The 19,987-nt window shown below is 60.0% G+C and overlaps 4 protein-coding genes across 6 annotated transcripts; 2 read left to right on the forward strand and 2 right to left on the reverse strand.

Annotated features, from left to right (window-relative positions):
- Positions 1-84: 84 nt before the first annotated feature.
- On the forward strand, positions 85-2,404 carry PITHD1 (PITH domain containing 1). Its single transcript, XM_014885593.2, has 6 exons — positions 85-310; positions 981-1,024; positions 1,157-1,234; positions 1,411-1,515; positions 1,891-1,999; positions 2,083-2,404. The coding sequence occupies exons 1-6, from the start codon at positions 128-130 to the stop codon at positions 2,182-2,184; spliced, it is 621 nt and encodes a 206-aa protein (XP_014741079.1). The 5' UTR covers positions 85-127; the 3' UTR covers positions 2,185-2,404.
- Positions 2,405-2,622: 218 nt separating this feature from the next.
- Positions 2,623-8,934, forward strand: LYPLA2 (lysophospholipase 2). Its single transcript, XM_014885590.2, has 10 exons — positions 2,623-2,724; positions 4,856-4,959; positions 5,766-5,797; positions 6,366-6,431; positions 6,774-6,821; positions 6,979-7,049; positions 7,265-7,338; positions 7,879-7,980; positions 8,128-8,304; positions 8,743-8,934. The coding sequence occupies exons 2-10, from the start codon at positions 4,882-4,884 to the stop codon at positions 8,791-8,793; spliced, it is 699 nt and encodes a 232-aa protein (XP_014741076.2). The 5' UTR covers positions 2,623-2,724; positions 4,856-4,881; the 3' UTR covers positions 8,794-8,934.
- A 1,950-nt stretch (positions 8,935-10,884) lies between these two features.
- GALE (UDP-galactose-4-epimerase) lies at positions 10,885-14,571 on the reverse strand. The gene is made up of 11 exons (XM_014885577.2): positions 14,503-14,571; positions 13,614-13,740; positions 13,427-13,542; positions 13,113-13,226; positions 12,815-12,991; positions 12,622-12,735; positions 12,473-12,539; positions 12,309-12,394; positions 12,121-12,198; positions 11,880-11,994; positions 10,885-11,802 (listed from the first exon to the last, which is right to left on the reverse strand). The coding sequence occupies exons 2-11, from the start codon at positions 13,732-13,734 to the stop codon at positions 11,747-11,749; spliced, it is 1,044 nt and encodes a 347-aa protein (XP_014741063.2). The 5' UTR covers positions 13,735-13,740; positions 14,503-14,571; the 3' UTR covers positions 10,885-11,746.
- Positions 14,572-15,210: 639 nt separating this feature from the next.
- HMGCL (3-hydroxy-3-methylglutaryl-CoA lyase) lies at positions 15,211-19,317 on the reverse strand. 3 transcript variants are annotated; one of them, XM_014885580.2, is made up of 9 exons: positions 19,171-19,316; positions 18,669-18,758; positions 18,338-18,445; positions 17,903-17,998; positions 17,240-17,388; positions 16,850-16,913; positions 16,380-16,568; positions 16,026-16,151; positions 15,211-15,766 (listed from the first exon to the last, which is right to left on the reverse strand). In XM_014885580.2, the coding sequence occupies exons 1-9, from the start codon at positions 19,219-19,221 to the stop codon at positions 15,665-15,667; spliced, it is 975 nt and encodes a 324-aa protein (XP_014741066.2). In that variant the 5' UTR covers positions 19,222-19,316; the 3' UTR covers positions 15,211-15,664. The 3 variants fall into 3 exon arrangements, with proteins under 3 accessions (XP_014741066.2, XP_014741064.2, XP_088034330.1); XM_014885578.2 differs by lacking the exon at positions 19,171-19,316 and adding an exon at positions 18,933-19,034; XM_088178204.1 differs by lacking the exon at positions 16,380-16,568 and having other exon boundaries at positions 19,171-19,317.
- Between the last annotated feature and the right edge of the window lie 670 nt (positions 19,318-19,987).

Below are 19,987 nucleotides of genomic sequence, written 5' to 3' on the forward strand. Positions count from 1 at the left end.
ACCAATTAATTACTGCTGTGACGTCACGGGGATGGGCGTGTCATGTGAGCATTGTAGGCGTGGTTCCGGTGCCACCGGGGGAGTGTCTCGTCCCCGCGCATGCGCGCTGGGCGCTACCGGCACGGCCATGGCGCACGGGCACGGGCCCGGCCGGTGCCGCTGCTGCGGGGAGGAGGCGGCGGAGCGCGGCGCGGCCTGGGGGCTCTACCTGCGCATCGACCGGCAGCGCCTGCAGTGCCTCAACGAGCGCCGCGAGGGCTCCGGAGCCACCGTGTTCCGGCCCTGGGAGGAGCGCGGGGACCGCTCGCAGGTGCGGCCGGGAGCGGCGGTGGGATCGGGGGGTGTCGATGAGAGGGTGACGGGATCCTGCCCCTCCGACTCGGCCCTGGAGTGCGATGTCCGGGCCTGGGCTTGTCGGGACAGAAGGAGATGCTGGAGGGGGTCCAGCAGGGGTCACAAAGATGATTTGGGGTCTGGAGCATCGCCCTCATGAGGGGAACTGGGCCTGGTCAGTCTGGAGAAGGGACGGCTGAGAGGGGATCCCATAAACCCATAAAATATCACCAAGGGGTGTCAGAGGATAGTGCCTCTGCTCAGTGATAGGATAAAGGGTAAGGCCATCAACTAAAACACGAGTTTCACCTCAACATGAGGAAGAACTTCTTTCTGTGAGGGTGGCACAGCCCTGGAACAGCTGGAGTCTCCCTCTGTGGGGACATCCCAAACCCACCTGGAGCTGTTCCTGTGTCACCTGCTCCAGGTGACCCTTCCTGGACAGGGGATTGGACTGGATGATCTCCAAAAGTCCCTTCCAATCCTAAATATTCTGGGATTCTGTGAGTGGGGTACTGCAAGGCTCCCTGAACCCCACTGGGGTGATCCCTCCAGCTGTCCCCACACTCCCCACTCTGTCCCCTGTGCTCCCCCACCACCCCCTGCCCACCCTGGGCCAGCCCTGACCTGCTCTCCTCTCTTCCCAGTTCGTGGAAAGCGATGATGATGAGGAGCTGCTCTTCAACATCCCGTGAGTTCCATTCCTGAGCGCCTCTGGCACCGTCCTGGCTGCTGGCAGGGCTTGTTCCTCGCCTGGGAACAAGGCACTGGGGCTGACTTGGAGAGGACAGAGGTGAAAACCTGGCTCTGTGTGTCTGGGCAGGTTCACGGGCAGTGTGAAGTTGAAAGGAGTCATTGTGATGGGCGAGGACGATGGGACACACCCGGCAGAGATGAGGCTGTGAGTAAAAGCAGCTTCCCCTTCCTCAGAGGGGCTGGGTGCTGTGGGGAGAACTGGTGGCATTGTGAGAAGACAAAGTAAATCCATTGTTTTTTGTGGAGAACAACCTGGGCAGTGTTAATGGATGGAATCCAATTAGCTGACCTGTTGTTAATAACTCCTTCTTGTCCTGCCAGGTTCAGGAACATTCCTCACATGTCCTTTGATGACACAGCCAAGGAACCAGAGCAGACGTTCAGCCTGAGCCGGGATCCCTTGGGAGAGCTGGAATATCCCACCAAGTATGAGACAGGCCTTGGGGTGTGGGGGCTGCTCCTGCCTGCCACAGCAGCTCTGTCCAGTCTTCCAGATTTTGGGAAGTGTCAGCACAGAGCAGTGATTCAAAGCTGCCCTCAGGAGGATTTGCCTCCCCAGCTCTGTCCTGCCCTCTGGAACCTCCTTCCCGGAGCCTGGGGCTCCTGGGTTGGCACTCCAGGAATTCTTGGGGTGCAGAATCATCCTGCTGTCCTGTCCCCAGCTCATGGCTGATCCACGGGTGTGAGGGAAACCCCCCTTACTGCCAAGTCTGACTCGGATCAGGGGGAGCTGCTCACAATGTGGGAGCCTGGGGAGGTGCTGGAGCAGCAGCTGCAATCTCAGGGTGTGTTTTATTTCAGAATTGCCCGTTTCTCCAATGTTTACCATCTCTCCATGCACTTCCCAAAGAACTTCGGAGCAGAGACAACCAAGATTTTCTACATAGGCCTGAAAGGGGAGTGGACAGAGGTGAGTGAGAGCAGAGAGAAACCAGTGTGGAAAGGACTGGAATCCTGCTTTCCCTGCATTTAAAACGTTCCATCTCCACCCAGGCTCATCGCCACGAAGTCACCATCTGCAACTACGAAGCCTCGGCGAACCCGGCCGACCACAAGTTGGAACAAATCACCCCTCAGACTCACTTCATCTCCTAACGGGGCTGCCGCGAGCCTGCCTGGGGCAGGAACGGCTTCCCGAGGCAACGGAGCACCTCCATGTTTATGGGACAGACACGGCGGCGCGGTGTGAGGCGGCCCCGCGGGCGGCGGGGCCCGGCAGAGGCGGCGGAGCCGCTCTGGAGGCACGCGGGCAGCGCCGAGCCGTGTGCGGGGCCGATACCGGCTGTGACTGATAATAAACACGCTGCGGTGCAGAGCTGTGCGCTGTCCCTGAGTCGCGGCCCTCCCGTGTCCGCGGGTGGCACCGGCGCTGAGGCGGGGAGGCCGGCTCCTGTCCCCATAACCACCGAGGGCAGGGCGCTGTGGGAAGGGCGGGGCTGGGGCGCGTCGCCGATAACCCCCGGTGGGGCCTGGTCGTGGTCGGGGGTTCCGAGCGCGATCCGGTGCCCGATTCCACCATGGCCGCCCCGCCGCTCTTGGCGCCGCGCTGCGTCACTTCCGTCGCGCTGCCGGAAGTTCCTGTGGGAGCGCGTCGGGGGGAGCCGCGAGGAGCGCGCGCGCCGGGCCGCGGGAGAGGTGCGGGCGGGGGGGGCGGCACGTACCACCGGGCCGCGGCGGGGGGGGCGCAACCGGGCAGCGGCGCGGCGGGGGGGACGTACCACTGCTGCGGGCGGGAGGGGGAGGCGGGGGCAGTTCCGTGAGGGCCCCGGGGATTGGGGGGGGGGCGGTGGCGAGGCCCTTCCCGGAGTTTAACGGGGAGAGGGGCCGGGGGGCCGCGGGTCTGGCTCGGAGGGTCCCGGTGCGGTAACGGGGCCGCCTCTTCCCGCCCGCAGGGGTCCCTGCGAGCCCTCCGGACTCGCAGCCTGCAGGGACCCCCCCAAAGCCCCGGTTTTGGCGGAAAACCGGCTCTGCAGGCCCTGGGGGTCCCGCCTCCATCCGCTTCCAGGCGGGATTTGTCCAGCCCCCCGCTGGATTCCGCTCCCTGTGGGGCTGCGGGCCTGTGGGAGAGGCTGAGGCACGGTAACGAATGCTAATTAACGACTGATGAACGTTTTCCCCCGGCTTGGTGTCACTGATGGGGTCGGCTTGGGGTGCGACAGCTCCAAATCGGACCCAGATTCACCTCGTGGTGCTGTGTTTGTGCCTTGACACCCACACAGACACACCTGAGGGGTTTAATCCCCCTTTGCTCGGAATTCCCGTTGTGTTCCCTCCAGGAGCGGGGCAGGAACATCCCAGAGTTTGGGGTTTCGGGGCAGCTCTGACCATCCCAAGCCCTGCTTTCCCTGGAGCCTCCCCAACAAAGAGAGCATCCCATCACCTGCCAGGGCACGATGTTGTTATTCCTGGCTCTGTCTCTCTCTCCCTGCCAGGGTTTTTGGCAGATGCCGGCTCTCCTGGCCGGTTGTTTTGCCCCTGGAGTACACACGAGCACGTGGGCCGTGTGTCTGTGTCAGATCCGGGCAGCTGCTTGTTGCCGGTGTTTTTATTTGAGTGGGGAAGCCGCTGACGAGCAGTCGGTGGAACGAGTCGGGCAGGTCTTGGCCGGGCTGGGACACAGACCGGGCTGTTTCTCGTGGGTAAGGCTGGCGGTCCGGGCTCTTGGGAGGGTTTGGGGTGATCCTGTGTCACCCCGACCTGCTGGGGATGGAGCAGAACGTGGAGGATGAGGGAAGGCCTCCCGAGGGGCAGCTCTGATCTCTGTGACAGAGAAAGGGCTTGGGGAGTGGCTGGAGCTGTGCCAGGGGGGTTTAGGGTGGATATCAGGGAAAGGTTCTTTCCCCAGAGGGTGCTGGGCACAGCCCCGAGGCTGCCAGAGCTCCAGGAGGGTTTGGCTACCACTGCCAGGGATGTCCAGGGTGAGATTGTTGGAGTCTTTGGGCAGAGCTGGGGGTGGGACTGGATGATCCTTCATCCCTTCCAGCTCGGGATATTCCCTGATCCTGCTCCAGAAGCTGATCCCGTTCCTGGGGGATAATGGCAGTGCCCTAAACAAGCTCTGATCTAATTAGTGCTGGTGGCTCAGTGGGGTCAGGGCAGTCCTGTGGGGAGCTGGAGCTGTGATTTGTGATGCAGTGGGAATAAACACCGTGGACTGTCCTGGCTGAAGGCACCGTTGGTGCTGTCAGCTCTGTAGGATCTGGGAGGTGACGGGACAGCGGCAGTGACTCTGCCTGCTGTCCTGGGGAATGTCATCCATCACTGGGGGGGCTTAGAGCAGCTCCCAGTGCTCTGGTTCATCCTAACCAGCCCCATAAAACAGGGCTGGACCTTTATTGGTGCAGCAGAGCCTGTGCTGTTGCGTGCTGAGGGTTTCCTGCTTCCTGGTCAGAGCAGATGTGGGTCAGGCTCCTGCTCGGCTCCGGGAAGGAATCGGGGGGTGCAGGGGTGCAGGAATGAAGGGATGCTGAGGCTGCACTGCCCAGCCACCCTCTGCCCACGCCAGTGCAGCCACAGGAATAACTTCGGCTCTGAGCTGTAATTTCCAGGCTAATTTTAACCCTTCCAGCACCCCACGCTCTGCCACGCGAGGAGCACTGGCTGCTGCTGGACTCTGCAGCACTGCCACGCCACAGTGTGGGGTGTCCCAAGGGCTTCACCATCAAAGCCTTCGCCTGCTCTTTAATTTTCCACTTGCTCTGGATGAAGCAGCTGCTGGAGGGGGGGTGGGAGGTTTGTTTTCCTCACTCACCTGTGTGTCCTGCAGGTGCCAGTGTCGATCCCTCTCGGTGTATGTGTGGTAACAACATGTCTGTCCCCCTCCTCGCCGACGCTGTCACCGTGTCAGGGGCAGAGCGGGAGACTGCCGCGGTAAGGACTGCACCTTCCCTCCCTCCTTCCCTCCCTCCCCTGCTGCTCCCCCTGGAAAACCAGGGAGCTGCTTCCATGACCTCCAGCATGGGGGAGGCAGGGCCAGCAAGGGCTCTGTGGCTGTCCTTGGGCTGGGCTATTTGCTCCAATGTGAGAGCTCAGCTTGTCAAGGCAGTGGGAGTTGAGCTTGACTGGGCTGTTTAAGCTTTTTAAAGCAGATCTCCCAAAGGAATCACCCCCCCCAGGCCTTCCCTGGGGTGTGCAGGGTGCCTTCCCTCTGCTCCCAAGGCTTAGAGGTTGCTGGAGCTGGAGGAAAAAGCCTGTGGAGGTGGATTTGTGAGTCCTTGGTGATATAGGGAAGGAATTCCTCCCTGTGAGGGGGATGAGCAGCTGTGGCTGCCTCTGGGTCCCTGGAAGTGTCCAAGGCCAGGCTGGACGATGCTTGGAGCAGCCTGGGACAGTGGAAGGTGTTTCTGCCATGGCAGGGGTGGCACTGGATGAGTTTTAAAGTCCCTTCCAGCCCATTCTGGGGTTCAGGCTGTGCCTCTGTTCTGGTGCCATTCCTGGTGGGATGATCTGTCGCTCCTTGTCCCTCTGCTGTGCAGAGGAGTTGGGACCTGCCCGTGGCAGCTCTGTGGCAGGATGACACCACATCCCTGACCCACCCATCCACCCTGCTCCAGCTAATTTGAGCCTCTTCGGGTTGGTGACTAAGTGTCCATTTGCCACCTCCCTTCCAGCCCAGCCCTGCCCCCTCCCCTGCAGACTCTCACACCAGCTAATTCCCTTCCTTCTCTGTTTAACAGGTCATTTTCCTACACGGCCTTGGAGACACGGGGTGAGTGTCCCTGGAACTGGCTCCGACTGGGGTGTGTGGTTTGCCAAATTCAGATCCCGGCCTTTTGCTGCTGCTTTCCCTGGGGGCATCTCTGGGATTTGTGTGGGGCTTTGGGCTGGGGTCTGCAGCCATTCCTGCACCAGCCTCACAGGGAGTGGCAGGGAATTGCTGCTGGCAGCTGTCTGCTCTTGAATATTTATGATCTCTGGCAGCCTGGCAGGCCCCCACCCCCCGCGGGTGGATTTTGTGCTGCCTTCAGGGATTGCTGATAAGCACTGCAGCTTTTCCAGGCCTTGGCAGGGCTGGGCTGGGCCTTCACGAGGGCATCTCAGAGGTGGTGACAAAAATCTTCTCCAGGAGATTCCCACATCCCTGTCTGGGAGATTCCCTCCTCCCTGCCTGCAGCTTCTGGGCTTTGTGTGTTCCCCTCAGTGCTTGGGGTGGTTCATGGGGGGTTCGGGCTGCTAGGATGGGTAAAATAAGCTCAGGGGAGGGGTTGGGGAGCAGCAGCCTTGGGAAAATGGCTTGGACAAGCCTTGGATTCATCTCCCCTCCTGCCCCACCCCAGGCACAGCTGGGCCGATGCTCTCTCCTCCATCCGCCTCCCCTACGTGAAGTACATCTGCCCTCACGCGTAAGTGCTGCCCTGGGGGGGCTCCTGGGGGGCTTCTTGGGGGTCCCGAGGCTGCCAAGGCTCCTGGGGGAGGAGGGTGGTGGCTTGAGCCCAGCAGGGCTGCCCAGCCAGGCTGGCTCTGCAGGCAGAGCTGTTCCCACAGAGGTGAGCAGCACCAGAGGCTCTTTTCCTTCCCCTCCTGACTTGTTTATCCCTGGTGGCTGCAGGGAAAGGCAAAAACACTGGAGCTGCCTGTGCATGCCCTGGTCAGGCAGGAGGGGGCTCAGCAGGAAGGGGAGAGGTGTCTCAGTCTTGCTGCTCCCCTCAGACTTGAGCTAAACCACCCAAAATGTTCCTCCACAGGCCCCGGATCCCCGTGACCCTCAACATGAAGATGGTCATGCCCTCCTGGTCAGTGCTTTGTGGGATCCTTTTGGGGAGTGAGAGGGGTGGGAAGACAAAATTCACTGCCCTGAGGGGGCCAGGGAAGGGCAGAGCACACCCAGCTCTGGGTGGGGACACGTGAGGTGCTGGGAGAGGTTTGGGCTGACCCTGCTGCTTCCCCCAGGTTTGACCTGATGGGATTGACTCCAGATGCACCTGAGGATGAAGCTGGGATCAAGAAAGCAGCAGAAAACAGTAAGGAGCTCTGTAGAGGGGGAAGTGGGTGTCTCTCCCTCACTGTGACTGGAACAGGTGTCTTTCATCCACCTCTCCTTAGTTTCTGCTTCCCTGTGATCCCAGAAAACCATTTCCCTGGGATCTCTGGCACCTGATGTGCATCCTGAGGTGCTGGGTGATGTTTTCAACCCCCCCTCCCCTTCCACTGACCCATTTCTCCCATCTCCTTCCAGTTAAAGCAATCATTGAGCACGAGATGAAGAATGGGATCCCCCCCAACCGCATCATCCTGGGGGGCTTCTCACAGGTGAGCATCAGGACCCCAATTCCTGCTCCACCTGTCACAGGGGCTGGGTTGATGCCTGTGAGAGGCTGACCTGGAACAGAGGCTGGACAGAATTAAAGGAATAAAGCAGGGATTTATTAAAAGCCTTTAAAGGACTCACCTTAGGCAGTACAAGAGCCCGGCTGTGGATGGATCCAAGATGGATCCCAGTCATGAGTTTTCACAGTTTTATAGGTTAAGTAAGTTTATAAGTTAATTGTCCAATTACAGCTTCAGGTTGTGAAGTCCCACCCTCCTGATTTGCTCTCTTCAGTTCCCCATTGTTTGTGCTTTTTTGGGCCTGAAGCTGTAAGGGTTGTCCTTGATTCTCCAGCTGGGAAACGATGGTTTTGTCTCACTGAACTGTGAAGAGAACTTACTAACACTTAATAAGTTCAGAGTTACACACCTAGGCAGTACAGAATCTGAAAAACACCAAAGCTAAAACTTAAGGCATCAGGTGGGTGTGTGAGGGTGTCCCTGCATCCCCCATGGCTCTGATTGCACATTTCCCCCCTGCAGGGCGGTGCCTTGTCGCTGTACACGGCTCTCACCTGCCAGCACCAGCTGGCTGGGATCGTGGCTCTGAGCTGCTGGCTCCCTCTGCACAAAGCCTTCCCACAGGTACCACCCTCAGCACGGGGGTTCTCCCGCTGCAGCCCTCCCTCACGAGGAGCAGAGCTGCTGGGCCACGTGTTGGGGACACAAAACACCTGTCCCCGTTGGTGTCCCCTCACCTGGGCGTTCCTGAGTGTCCCCTCCTGGTGGCAGGCGGCGAACAACGGCGTGAACAAGGACATTGCCATCCTGCAGTGCCACGGGGAGATGGATCCCATGATCCCCGTGCGTTTTGGGGCCCTCACTGCCGAGAAGCTCAAGTCTGTCGTCACCCCCACCAAGGTGCAGTTCAAAACCTACCCTGGTGTGATGCACAGTTCCTGTCCTCAGGTCAGTCTGGGGGTGGAGGGAGAGGGTGGCACCTCCTGGGTGGTGATCAGTGATGGGACTCGTGGGAATGGCCTGGAGCTGTCGCAGGGGAAGGTTGGGATGGATTTCAGTTCTTCCCCCAGGCTTCCCGGGGAATGGGCACAGCCTCGAGGCTGCCAGAGCTCCAGGAGGGTTTGGACACCGCTCCAGGGATGCCCAGGGTGGGGTTTTTGGGGTGTCTGTGCAGGGTTGGGCTGGATGGTCCTTGTGGGTCCCTTCCCTTTGGGATCTTTAGGACCAGCCCCAGCTCTGTAGGTCAGGCAGGGTGGGGAACACACGAGATGTATTTGTTCCTGACTTTCTCCGGGAGGGCTGCAGAGCCCTCGTTCCCCATTCCCGGGGCACAGCCCGGCCTTTGGGGAGCCCTGGAGTGACGGACGGGCTGTGCCCTCCCTGCAGGAGATGATGGCCGTGAAGGAATTCATCGAGAAGCTGCTGCCCCGGATCTGAGCGGGGCCCCTCGGGACTGTCGCAGGGGAGGGTGCCCGAGGTCACCGCCGCCCGTCTGTCCCTGTGACCCGCCCGCTGCGAACGGAAGCCATGGCCCCCCCATCCCGCCACACCCACCCGTGCCCGCGTCCTCGCACCGCGTCCCCTCCGGCCGGGGGTCCCGGCTCTCCCGGAGCTGCCTAAGGCGAGTCTGGGAGTGGCCTTTTCTCTCCTGCTCTGGCTCCGAGCGGTTCCCGAGGGAGGGTCACCGTCCCCTCGGCCTCCCGCGGGGCTGGCACGGCGCGGGTGAGGTTTTCCTGTTGGGTTTGGGGTTTTTGTACCAGTATTAGGGGCGGGACGTGCCCGGCCGCGGTGGGAGGAGCGGGGCGAGGCTGGGGCGCCCCTGGGGCTCGGAGCTCTGCCCTCGGTGGCCGCTCTCGGCCTCCGCTCAGGCGACTCGCGGGTTTTCAGTCAGAGCTCAGGAACCCGGGACTCCCCTGCGGACGCCTCCAGGCCCCGGGGCGGGCTCTGCCCTGGGCTGGCACCGCCAAAGGCTGCCCGGGGCCGGCAGGGAGGGTCAGTGCAGCTCCCGCACCTCCCGCACGGCCCCGCCTGTCACACACGCACACTCCCCTCAGCCATCGGCCTGGGGCAGCTCTGCCCTCCTGAGATAATCACCTCCTTCCTCCTGCTCCTCCTCCTCTTGTTGCTTTTACAATCTCCATCTTCAGAGGCATCTCCCCCTCCCCAGCCCAGCTCTGCACCCTCGGAGCCCCCAAGCTTCGTTTACACTCACGGAGCCACCGGCCCCGTCTTTAATGTCTTCTCTTGCTGCTACTCGTCCTTCCCTTTGGACTTGGGCTGGCTCGGGGAGGGGGAGGTGAGCTGGGGTCCCTGGACCCCGGGTTTGGCACCTGGTGCAGCTGGAAGGAAGGAGCAGCTTTGCTCCCAGCCATCATCTCACCAGCATCTGAGCCCCGGGTGCTGCTGTGCCCCATCCTCTGCTCCCGGGGGTCTCCCTGCTCCCCGGGACTGGGGGCTCCTGCCCCCCCATGTACAATCACCAATGTCCCTCACCTGTGTCCCCTCCCGAGTGCTGGCATCGTGCTGGGACCCCGAATGTCTCCGCTGGGGGGGCTCCTGGCTGACCCTCCCCTCCCACAGGGCCCAGGGCAGTGGCTGTGGAGCAGCTCTGCCCTCAGCCCCTCTTCCCCCGGGCTGAGCTCCCACCTGGGGCTGGATCTTGGCTTTTAAAACAAACACCCCCACATTCCCCTGGCCCCAGGGCTGGCCCTGCTCGCCCTGCCCGGTGCCCCTGGGGGGCTCAGCCCCAGCAGTTCTGCTCCAGCCCTGCCCTTCCTGCCCGGGCTGCACAAAGCAATAACTGCCCTCTGGAGAGTGGAGTGTGGGGCCCACCCTTGGCTTGGGGTTTCAGTTTTCGCCCCTTTTAGGAAGTCTGAAAGCAGCAGAGCTGCTGCTGGCACCGGGGGCAGCCCTGGGCTCTGCCCTGCTGGCTCTTCTATGCTGTTTTAATGCTGCTGTGCCCCAGCTGGGGGGCATGAGAGGGTGGCTGGGGTGGGATGGCAGCTCCTTGGGGTCACCAGGAGCTGGCAGGGGTGGGACTGCAGCTCCCTGGGGGTACCAAGGGCTGGTGATGGACAGACTGACCTGTTTGACTGTGAACTGGAACCGTGTGTGACGGGGGGGGCCTGGGACCATCCCTGGGGGCCCCGTGGGCCCCTCTGCAGAGCATTCCTGCTCACTCCCTGCCCGAGCAGTGCCGGGAACCCGGGGGGGAGAACGGCCTCTCTCCATTCCTCAATACAGCTTTGGGTTTTTTTCTTTTGGTTTTTTTGGGGGTTTTGTTTTGGTTTGTTTTTCTTCTCTCTCTTGTCTTCCTTGTACATGTTTGGGGGGGTTTTTTGTGTGTGTGTGTGCGTTCACAGAAAATCAAGGTGAAATAAATCCTCAACCTATCCTGGAGCTGAGCTGGCGTCATCCCTGGCCAGGCAGGATGAGAGATTTGGGGAGGGAGTGGGGTTGGCATGAGGCCCCAGGGTGCCATTTTTAGGGGCAGCAGCTCTGGCTGAGGGGAAAGCAGAACAAAGCTGCCACTTAGAAAGTAGGAAAGTTTATTTTAAAAACAAATCAAAAGCTCAATTCATAATTTAGGAGCATAAGTTATTCATCCAGCAGCCAGCACACGGAGCTGACTGCGTCATCCCTGCCCAGTGGAGCCCTGGGAGCTGCCAGGAATAAATAGGAGCAGTGTGGGACAGGGGGGCAGAGCTGGCTCCTGGGCAGCCTTTGGCAATAGGATTTGGGGAGTGGCTGCCACAGGAGGCACCGAGGGGGCTGTGGGCAGCCAGGCCAGGCTGGCACAGCCCTGGGCAGGGGCTTCTCGGGCTCAGCAGGAGAGGTGGGAGATGAGATTTGGTCCCCAAAACCATGCTGGGGGCAGGGAAAAGGGGGGTTGGAGGAAGCCCTGGGCTGGGGAAATGAGCTCTGGTGGCCTTGGAATGTGACTGGTCCCTGTGGGAGCTCCTGGTGCCCTCTCTGTGCCCGGGCAGGGCAGAGGTGCCTTGGGCTCTCCCCGAGCCCTGTGGGGCAGGAGGGAACAGGGGCTCTGCTGCACTTTGGGCTCAGCAGGACTGAGATGTGCCAGTGCTGGATGCCCAGGGCACAGGGAGGAGCACCTGCTCCCAGCCCGGGCTGGCTGGGCATTGCCACCAGGGCTTCCACGCCTGGAGTGCCACACCACGCCCTGGCTCTGTTCTGGTTCGTTGTGGTTCTGCTCTGTGAGATGCAAAGACCTGAGGGATGAGGATGAGGAGTGGGGAGGCTGAGGATGCTCCAAACCTTCCTGCCCCGTGCCAGAGGCAGGAGGGGGAGCTGGAACTGCTCTCCAGGATGGTGACAGCCCTTGGGGAAGGAGGCAGGGCTGGCCCAGAGCAGCCTCAGAGCTGGCCACAGCTCAGTTCTTGCTGAAGCCCGTGGGGTTCTGCAGCTGCCACCGCCACAGGTCCTCACCTGGAACGGGGAGAAGGGAGGTGAGGGAGGGCAGGGGGCTGGCAGTGCCCGCTGTGCCAGGGAGGGGATGCCCTTACACATCTTGTCCAGGCCAAAGGCAGCTTTCCAGCCCAGCTCCTGCTCGGCCAGCGCGGGGTCAGCATAGCAGGAGGCCACGTCTCCCTCCCGCCGGGCCGTGATCTGGTATTTGATCTGCAGGGACAGCAGCACCCCGGGCTCAGGGGTCCCAGAAGGGCTGAGGGAATGGTGACAGGGCTGCTCGGGGGGATCAGGGGTCTGTGGGAGCAGCTGCCTGTGACCCTGCAGCTCTGCCCTTACCTCCCTGCCTGAGGCTTTCTCCATGGCCCGGACCATCTGCAGCACGGAGTAGCCGGTGCCTGTGCCCAGGTTGTAGATCTGGGAGGAGGATGAAGGACAGGGATCAAGGGGAGAAGGGCCAGGCCCCCCTTCAGCCTCCGGTGGGACCCCCACACCCCCCAGGGCTGGCAGCACCCCCAGGTTGGTACCTTGCAGCCACAGTTCTCCTTGAGCTTCTTCAGAGCAGCGATGTGGCCCTTGGCCAGATCCACGACGTGGATGTAATCCCTGACTCCTGGGGGGACACACAGGGTGAGGGCAGGGCCTGGGGTGCAGCCAGGGAATCCCAAATTCCACCCATCCCATGACGCACCCGTTCCATCATCTGTCTTGTAGTCGTTCCCAAAGACGCTCAGGAATTCCCGGCGTCCCACTGCCACCTGCACAGAGGGACAGTCCCATGGGAGCCCCATCATCCTGTGTCCCCTCCCTGCGCACCCCCAGGGGCTGTGGGAACCGTACCTGAGCCACGTAGGGCATGAGGTTGTTGGGGATGCCCTGAGGATCCTCTCCGATCATCCCCGACTCGTGGGCGCCGATGGGGTTGAAGTAGCGCAGGAGGACGGCGTTCCAGTCCTGGGGACACACGGACGGGGCTGCCTGGTCACCCCCGTGGGGACACACCTGGGCTGCAGCCCCGGGGGCGGCTCCTCACCCTCTCTGCTTTGCAGAGATCCCGGATCATCTCCTCGATGAAGAACTTGGATTTGCCGTAGGGGTTGGTGCAGCCCCCGACCGGGTGCTTCTCATCCAGGGGGAGGTACTTGGGGTCCCCATAGACGGTGGCAGAGCTGCTGAACACGATGTTCCTCACGCCGTGGGCCTTCATGGTCTGGGAGGGGGCAATGGCCAGCACTGATCCAGCTCTGGGCCCTGTGTGAGCCCTCCACAGGCGCTGCCGGGGCCCAGGACAGCAGAGGGAACAGCACAGGGTCACTGCTGGCTCCTCTCACCTCCAGCAGCCGGATGGTCCCGGTGAGGTTCACTCTGTAATATTCCAGAGGCTTCTGCACTGACTCCCCCACGGCCTTCAGCCCCGCAAAGTGCATCACAGCTGAGAAACGGTGCTGCAGGGGGGAGCGGGCTGGGCATCAGTGCCACGGCAGCAGGAGCCAGCCAGAATTCCCCCAGGAGCTCCGGTCAGCCAGCCCCGGGGGGCTCTAAGGCCCACAGCAGTGCGGCTTTGCGTTTTCTCCCTGGTCCCGTGACTCCCAGTCCTGCCAGGGCCCCCGGGAGCCACCCAGGGCACTGCAGCTCCTGCTCTCACCTTCCTGAAGAGCTCCTGGAGCGCAGCCTCGTCCGTGATGTCGAGCTCCTGGAAGAGCACGGGCTGGTGCGCGATCTCCTGCACCCGCCGGAGGCTCTCGGGGAGCTCCTCGGAGCCTGGAGGATGGAGGGGAGTCAGGGATTGCTGGAGTCGGGCACAGCCCGGCCCGGGACGGGGCTCGCCGTACCTCGGATGGCGTTGTGGAAGTTGTCGATGACCACGGGGACGTAGCCCGCCTGCAGCAGCTCCAGCACGCAGTGGCTGCCGATGTAGCCGGCGCCGCCGGTCACCAGGATCTTCTCTGCCATGGTTCCCTGAGGGGGGAAAAGCCCCAAACCCTTCAGCGGCGGGGTGGGCACAGCCCGGCCACTGTCACGTCAGCACGGCCGCCAGGTTCGGCCCCAGGGCCGGGCACTCCCGGCCAGCCCGGTCACACCTCCCGGACACGGAGCTGGCACATCCCGGACACAAGCCCTGCTTCTTCCTGTTAAACCCAGCCGAGGTGCTGACTCCATCCATACGCCTCAGGGCAGGAGTTCTCACTTAATTAACTGATTAATTAACTGATTAGTTAATTGGGGTGGTCTCCGCAGGAGGATCGCCTCTGCCCTTCAGCCATTCCCTGGTTTTCCCCCAGCCTCCCTTCCCAGTGCTGGCCTCGCCTCCTCCAGGAAGGAGGACTTTGGGACACCGCAAAGCGCAGCGATCCCTGCGGGACCCGGCGGCTCCGGCCCCGGGGAGGGGCAGGAGCCGGGGAAGGACCCGAACCGGGAAATTTCTTCCCATCCTGAGCTCCCCATCCCGGGGCTGGGGGGAAACAGCACCTGGGACAGGTGGGAGAGGGCGGGGAAGGCAAAATAAGGCGGATTTCAGCAGGGGAGCGGGGACAGGGCCGGGAGGGACCGGAGCGGTCCCGGGGGCAGAGGGGCAGAATGGACCCCAGGGACAGGAAGTGTTCCAGAGGCCCAGGGATACCGCAAGCCCCCGGGGTTTTGGCTGTCCCTACCAAAGGGAGCAGGGTCGGGCAGCACAGCCGTGCCCCTGCCCGTTCCCCCCCGGTTCCCCCGGTCTCTCACCCGCCGCTGCCGCCGCTCCCGCTCAGCCCCGCGCAGGGGCGCGGCCCCTTTAAGGCCGGGCCTTGGCCCCGCCCTCCCGCGCCACGCGCGCAGCTCCTCCATGGAAACGTGTCAGGGCTACGGAGCGGCGGCGCGGACAAAGGAGCGCGAGGGGACGGCGGCCATTGCTGCGCGCGGCAGGGGGCGGGGCCACGGCCGAGAGCCCGGTGCTGCCGCGCCCTCTGGCGGCGGGAAGAGGGCATTGCCCCAAACCCCCGAATTACTGCCCCAAAACCCCGATTTATTGCCCCGAATCCCCGATTTATTGCCCCGAATCCCCGATTTATTGCCGATTCCGCCCCATTTCTGCGGCATTTATTAGCAAAGGTTTGGTAATTGTTACAGTTTATTGAAGTCATGTGGAGAGGAGGCACTCACAGCCTCAAACCTGCCCTGGCCCCTGAAAGGACAGAGTTCCTGTGCTCGTCTCCAGTCTCACAAATAAACTGTTCAATAAATTATTTTAAATAGAAGAGTTGGGGGCAGCTCCCAAGGAGCAGGTCACTGTGAGGAGCAGGGGTGTTTCACACTCTGCTCTCTGGGGGTGGAAGGAATTCCTCACCTCTCCCAGCCCATGATCATGCAGAGTTTCCACACAGAAGAGGCACTTGGAACCAAACCAGCAGCAAAAGCTCCTTAGCTGGTTCAGCTGAATCAAATTTTTAATAGTTTAGATTATTAAATAAAGTGTTTATTACTCCTGGTACGTCGAGGTATCTTACAACAGATACACAGAGCAGTAGCACATCCCTGCAGGCTGAGCACCAGGAGAGGCTTTAGGCTCAGCCTTGGGACGTTTGTGGAGGGCAGAGAAGGGAGGAAGGACAAAGCCTGAGCAGGAGCAGTGCTCTAACTGCAACGTCTGTGGGCTGGCCTTGGCTCTGCGGGCAGGAGCTGCTGGGTGCTGCTCAGGTCAGAGCTTTGCTCAGCCCCTCCACGTCCTCCCTTCTCTAAGGCACATGGTAACAGCCTCAAGGTCCAATATAATACAATAAAATAGAATATTCTTCCATTTCTTCATAATTCTGCTGAGCCAGGAAGGAGCTCGGGAGATCAGAGAGGAATCCCAGCCAGCGCTGGATCCTCGGTTTCTTCTTGATCCAAGGAGGAATTCCACTCAGTGTCACAGTCTGCAGGAGGCCTGAGACACCTTGGAATTGGTTTTTCTGTTCAGGGCATTGCAGATGAAGGTGCCTGTGTCCATCAGCTTCTGGAGATCCACTCCCTGCAAGGGAAAGGCACAGGACATGCCTTGAATCCAGGGGTAGCCACAGCTGCTCTGGGCACCCTCCCCACCCTTACAAGGAATATTTCTCCCTATTATTCCATCTCACCTGCCCTCTGTCATGGGGAAGCCATTCCCTGTGTCCTGTCACCCCAGGCCCACTGAGCCCCCCCAGCTGCCCCCACCACCCTCGGGCTCCCTGGGCCAAATCCTGCCCCGTGCTGAGGCCTGAGCAGAGCCCAGGGCAGCTGCCACTCACCGTGTGGATGCCCAGCCCGTTGAGCATGTACACCAAGTCCTCTGTGGCCACGTTGCCAGAGGCTCCCTGGGCATAGGGACACCCCCCAAGGCCAGCCACGGAAGCGTCCACCACGCTCACCCCCATCTGCAAACAAAGGCAGAGTCAGGGGCTGCTCTGCAAGCACAAACAAAACCCCAAAGAAAACTGCTTTATTTGTGTGGCTGCCACACCCCTGCAAGTGTCCCAGGCCAGGCTGGATGGGCTCAGAGCAGCCTGGGATAGTGAGATGGGCAAGGGGTGGAACAGGATGGGCTTTAAGGTCCTTCCAACCCAACCATGGCATGAATGTGTGATCCAGAGCAGGAATCCTACCTGGAGGGCTACCAGGATGTTGGCCAGAGCCTGTCCATAGGTGTCGTGGCAGTGGACAGCCAGAGCCCCCACGGGCACCTCCTTCATCACCGCTGTCAGCATCTCCTTCATGCTGCCAGGGGTGCCCACGCCGATGGTGTCCCCCAGGGAGATCTCGTAGCACCCCATGGAGTACATCTTCTTGGAGACCTGTGCCAGAGCCAGCACGGGCACTGAGAGGGCATCCTTCCCTCCCCACACCTGATTCCTGCTGTTCCATGACTCCCTGGACACTCCTCTAGGATTAAAAATCTCCAGGTGCCCAAACCTCCCTCAATTCTCCATTTCAGGTGGATTTAGTCTCTGAGAACCTGGACATTCCCTTAGGCTAAATGGTCTGACACATCCCCCAGTGCCCACTTCACATCTCTAAAAATAAAAATAAATCAAAACCCTCTCAGGAATTCTGGTTGTATTTATGGCTGACTCACCTCTGCAACTTTAGCTGCAGAAATCTTCCCTTCATAGGGACATCCAAGGACACAGGAAACGTATCTGTGGTTAAAAAAACCCCACACTTTTAGCTGGAAAAGGGCAGTGGGATTCTACTGGACAAATCAGTCAGGACTTGTGCATCTTCCATGTCTACATGATGGGAGAATCAATTTTATATTCCAGAAGTCCAATGGCCAAAGGTTGTTACAGAATTTCTACAATTTCTTCTTCCATGGCTGTGAAGTTTGCCAAGATGAGCCCACAGGGGTGGAGGGTGTGTGATTTCCATGTGGGATGTTTGCCCAAGAAAATCTGATCCAAACTGATTGTGGATTATTGCAGAATGAATGATCACAAGTGGGTGAATTCCAGCAGGAACTCCTTACCCCCTGACAGGAATGCTGGCTTCCCTTGCTGCCTTCAAGACCTCATCAAACCTCTCCAGGCTCTCCTCGATGGAGCAGTTGATGTTTTTCTGGGTGAACAGCTCAGATGCTGCCCCAAAGATCGACACTTCTTTGGCCCCTGCTGCCACCTGCAAATAAAAAATCCCAAACTGGAATCACAGGAACCCCTGAGATTAGCAGGTCCAAACTTTAAGCCAGCACTGTTGTTAAATGAAAGGCAGGTGATTTTTCTTGTGAGGGAAATTACAAACAGTCACAATTTCAGGATTTCATGGCCAATTGTTAATTCAAGGGTTTCAGTGGCACCTCTTGGTAGAGCTCTCAAACCAGCCCCATAAAGCACTTTCCTTTACAGAGGCTCTTCTGTTCCTAAATAAATCTGCCTTGCTTATTTAGACTTGAAGATCTCAGAGCTCTTCTCCAACCTCAATGACTCTGTGATCTACAATCTCTGACTTTTTCATTTTATAAAAGTACTTTTCCCCCAAACAACCCAACCCTCTCCTCAGTTCATTCTGCAGCGACCACCAGGACACATCTGAGGTTGCCTTGAAAAGGGTGAAGCCAACAAGTGCAGGAGCAAAGGATCAGGTGGGACTGGAAGCTCCCCAGAGTGGATATTCAGGTTTTCCCAGCCCTTACCGCTGCCCGGAATCCCTTGAGGTTTGGAGTCAGCACAGGGTAACTGATCCCAGGTAATTTATTAATCCCCTGCATGACCTCGGTGTGATCAGCCATCTGCAAAACCAGAAACGTCTGTGAGGGTCACTCAGGAGATCACCATTAAAATTCCTTTTTATTCAGGGAACAGAAATATTTAGGGATCAGAGCCATTAAAAGCAAACAAAAGTGAAGCCTGTGAGGGGTCAGGGGTCACCCAGCCAGGTCAAGGTGCACAAACAGCTCTGTGTGTGACCTGTCTGTCCCTTTGCTCTTCCCAGGCTCCAAAGGGAAGCTCTGGGATATTTTAACTCCTCTGCTGGTTCTTGCCCAGTAACAGGGATTTGGGAGCAAGCAGAATCACTGGATTGCTGTACTTCTAGAACACAGCACTGCAAATCCTGTCTGGACACTGACCTGAGGAACCCACTTGGGGGACACGAAGCTGGTGGCCTCTATGACCTGCAGCCCTGTCTCTGACAGCATGTTGATTAAATTGATCTTCACTGGGGTGGGCACAACATTCTAAAAAGGAGAAAAGAAAAACGACCTAGAGTTGTTATTATTATTTCCACAATAAACTCTTCCACTACTAAAAAAAAAAACAAAACAAAGCAGCAATTTTTCAATATCAAAAAAAGCAGCATTTAAAGAAAATCCGCCCCACTGATGGGCACAGGGGGACGTTTGGGGGATTTGGTTGGAGAACGCCCCCCGGGAGGTGCAGGGAGCCCGGACCCGCCGTTACCTTCTCGTTCTGGAGCCCGTCACGGGGTCCCACCTCCACCACCTTCACTCGCTTCGGGTACGCCCCGGTGGCCGCCGCAGCGGAGCTCACCTGGCACGGAGGGAGGAGTGAGCCGAGCCCCCGGATCCCCGGCCCCGCTCTGCCTTGTCCCGGTGCCCCCAGTCCCTCTGTCCTTTGTCCCGGTGCCCCTCGCTCCCTTTGGCCCTGGCTCCAACCCTCCCCAGCCCCGTCTGGCTCCGTCCCTGTCTCCCCCCGGTCCCTCACGGGCCGCAGCGATCCCGCCCAGCGCGGCAGGAGCCGCCGCGCCGCCGCCATGTCCGCCGCTGTTCACGTGACCGCACCCACCCCCGACACGTGACCCGGAGGGGGGCGTGGCTCCGTTTTCACGTGACCGCGGCCCGGCCGCGCTCCGCACGTGGCACCGGGGCCCGTCCGGCCCCTCTGTCCCCCCTGTCCCCTTTGTCCCCTCTGTCCCTCGTCGCCGTGCGGAGCCGTCCCGTACCTGTCCCCAGGCGCCGTCCCGCGGCGCGGAGCCCGTGTCACAGCGCGGCATCTTCTCCTGCGGCTCTGCCCGGCAGCGCGCCCGCCGCGCACTTATACCGGCGGCTTTCCCGCTGGCCGGCGTGCTCGGTAAACACGGAGCTGTTTGTTTTGGGGCGGGCCCCGGTCCGCGCCAGGGGTCACCTGCGTGATGGGCTTGTGAGGCAAAGAGGCCATCGCTCTGTTGTCCCTTTTTGTCCCATTTTTTTGTTTGTAACGGCGTCATCACCGGAGCCGGGCGGCGCTCGGTCCCTGGCACTCGCAGGCGGTTCTCTGGAGCCGGGGCTGTTGGATGTTTGTCATTTGAGTAACAGCTCCCACCACACCAGCTCCGCACGTGGCCGAGCCCCGGGGCTCTGCTCGTGCTCAGCTCCAAGAGTCCTGGCAGGTTGTGCTCGGCCAGGAACGACACAAAGCCTGTCTGCAAGGCTGCGGTGCCTTCACAAGAGCCTGTGCTCTGAGCAGCGGTGTCATCACTCACATTGTTCGACCCTTTTGAAGAAGTTGAACGCCCACGCAGGAAACCTGCTCTCACCAGAACACGAAGTTCAGAAGGTCAGGAGTGCAAGCAGAAGTCACAAGTGCAGTTCACAACTGTGGAGTCTCTTAAATTCACTAAGAACCAAACCTTTTCTTGTTGCTGTCTCCAGCAGAATATCAATAAAAGTTTGTTGATGGATTTGTATCATATTTTTTACAGATGATTTCTTCCAGCTCTCTTCCAGCAAGCTTCCTTTAGATTTATTCATCATAGAAACGGCTGATCACAACCAACACCA

This window comes from Sturnus vulgaris, chromosome 24 (assembly GCF_052056855.1).
Source record: "Sturnus vulgaris isolate bStuVul1 chromosome 24, bStuVul1.hap1, whole genome shotgun sequence".
Classification (NCBI taxonomy): Eukaryota; Metazoa; Chordata; class Aves; order Passeriformes; family Sturnidae; genus Sturnus; species Sturnus vulgaris.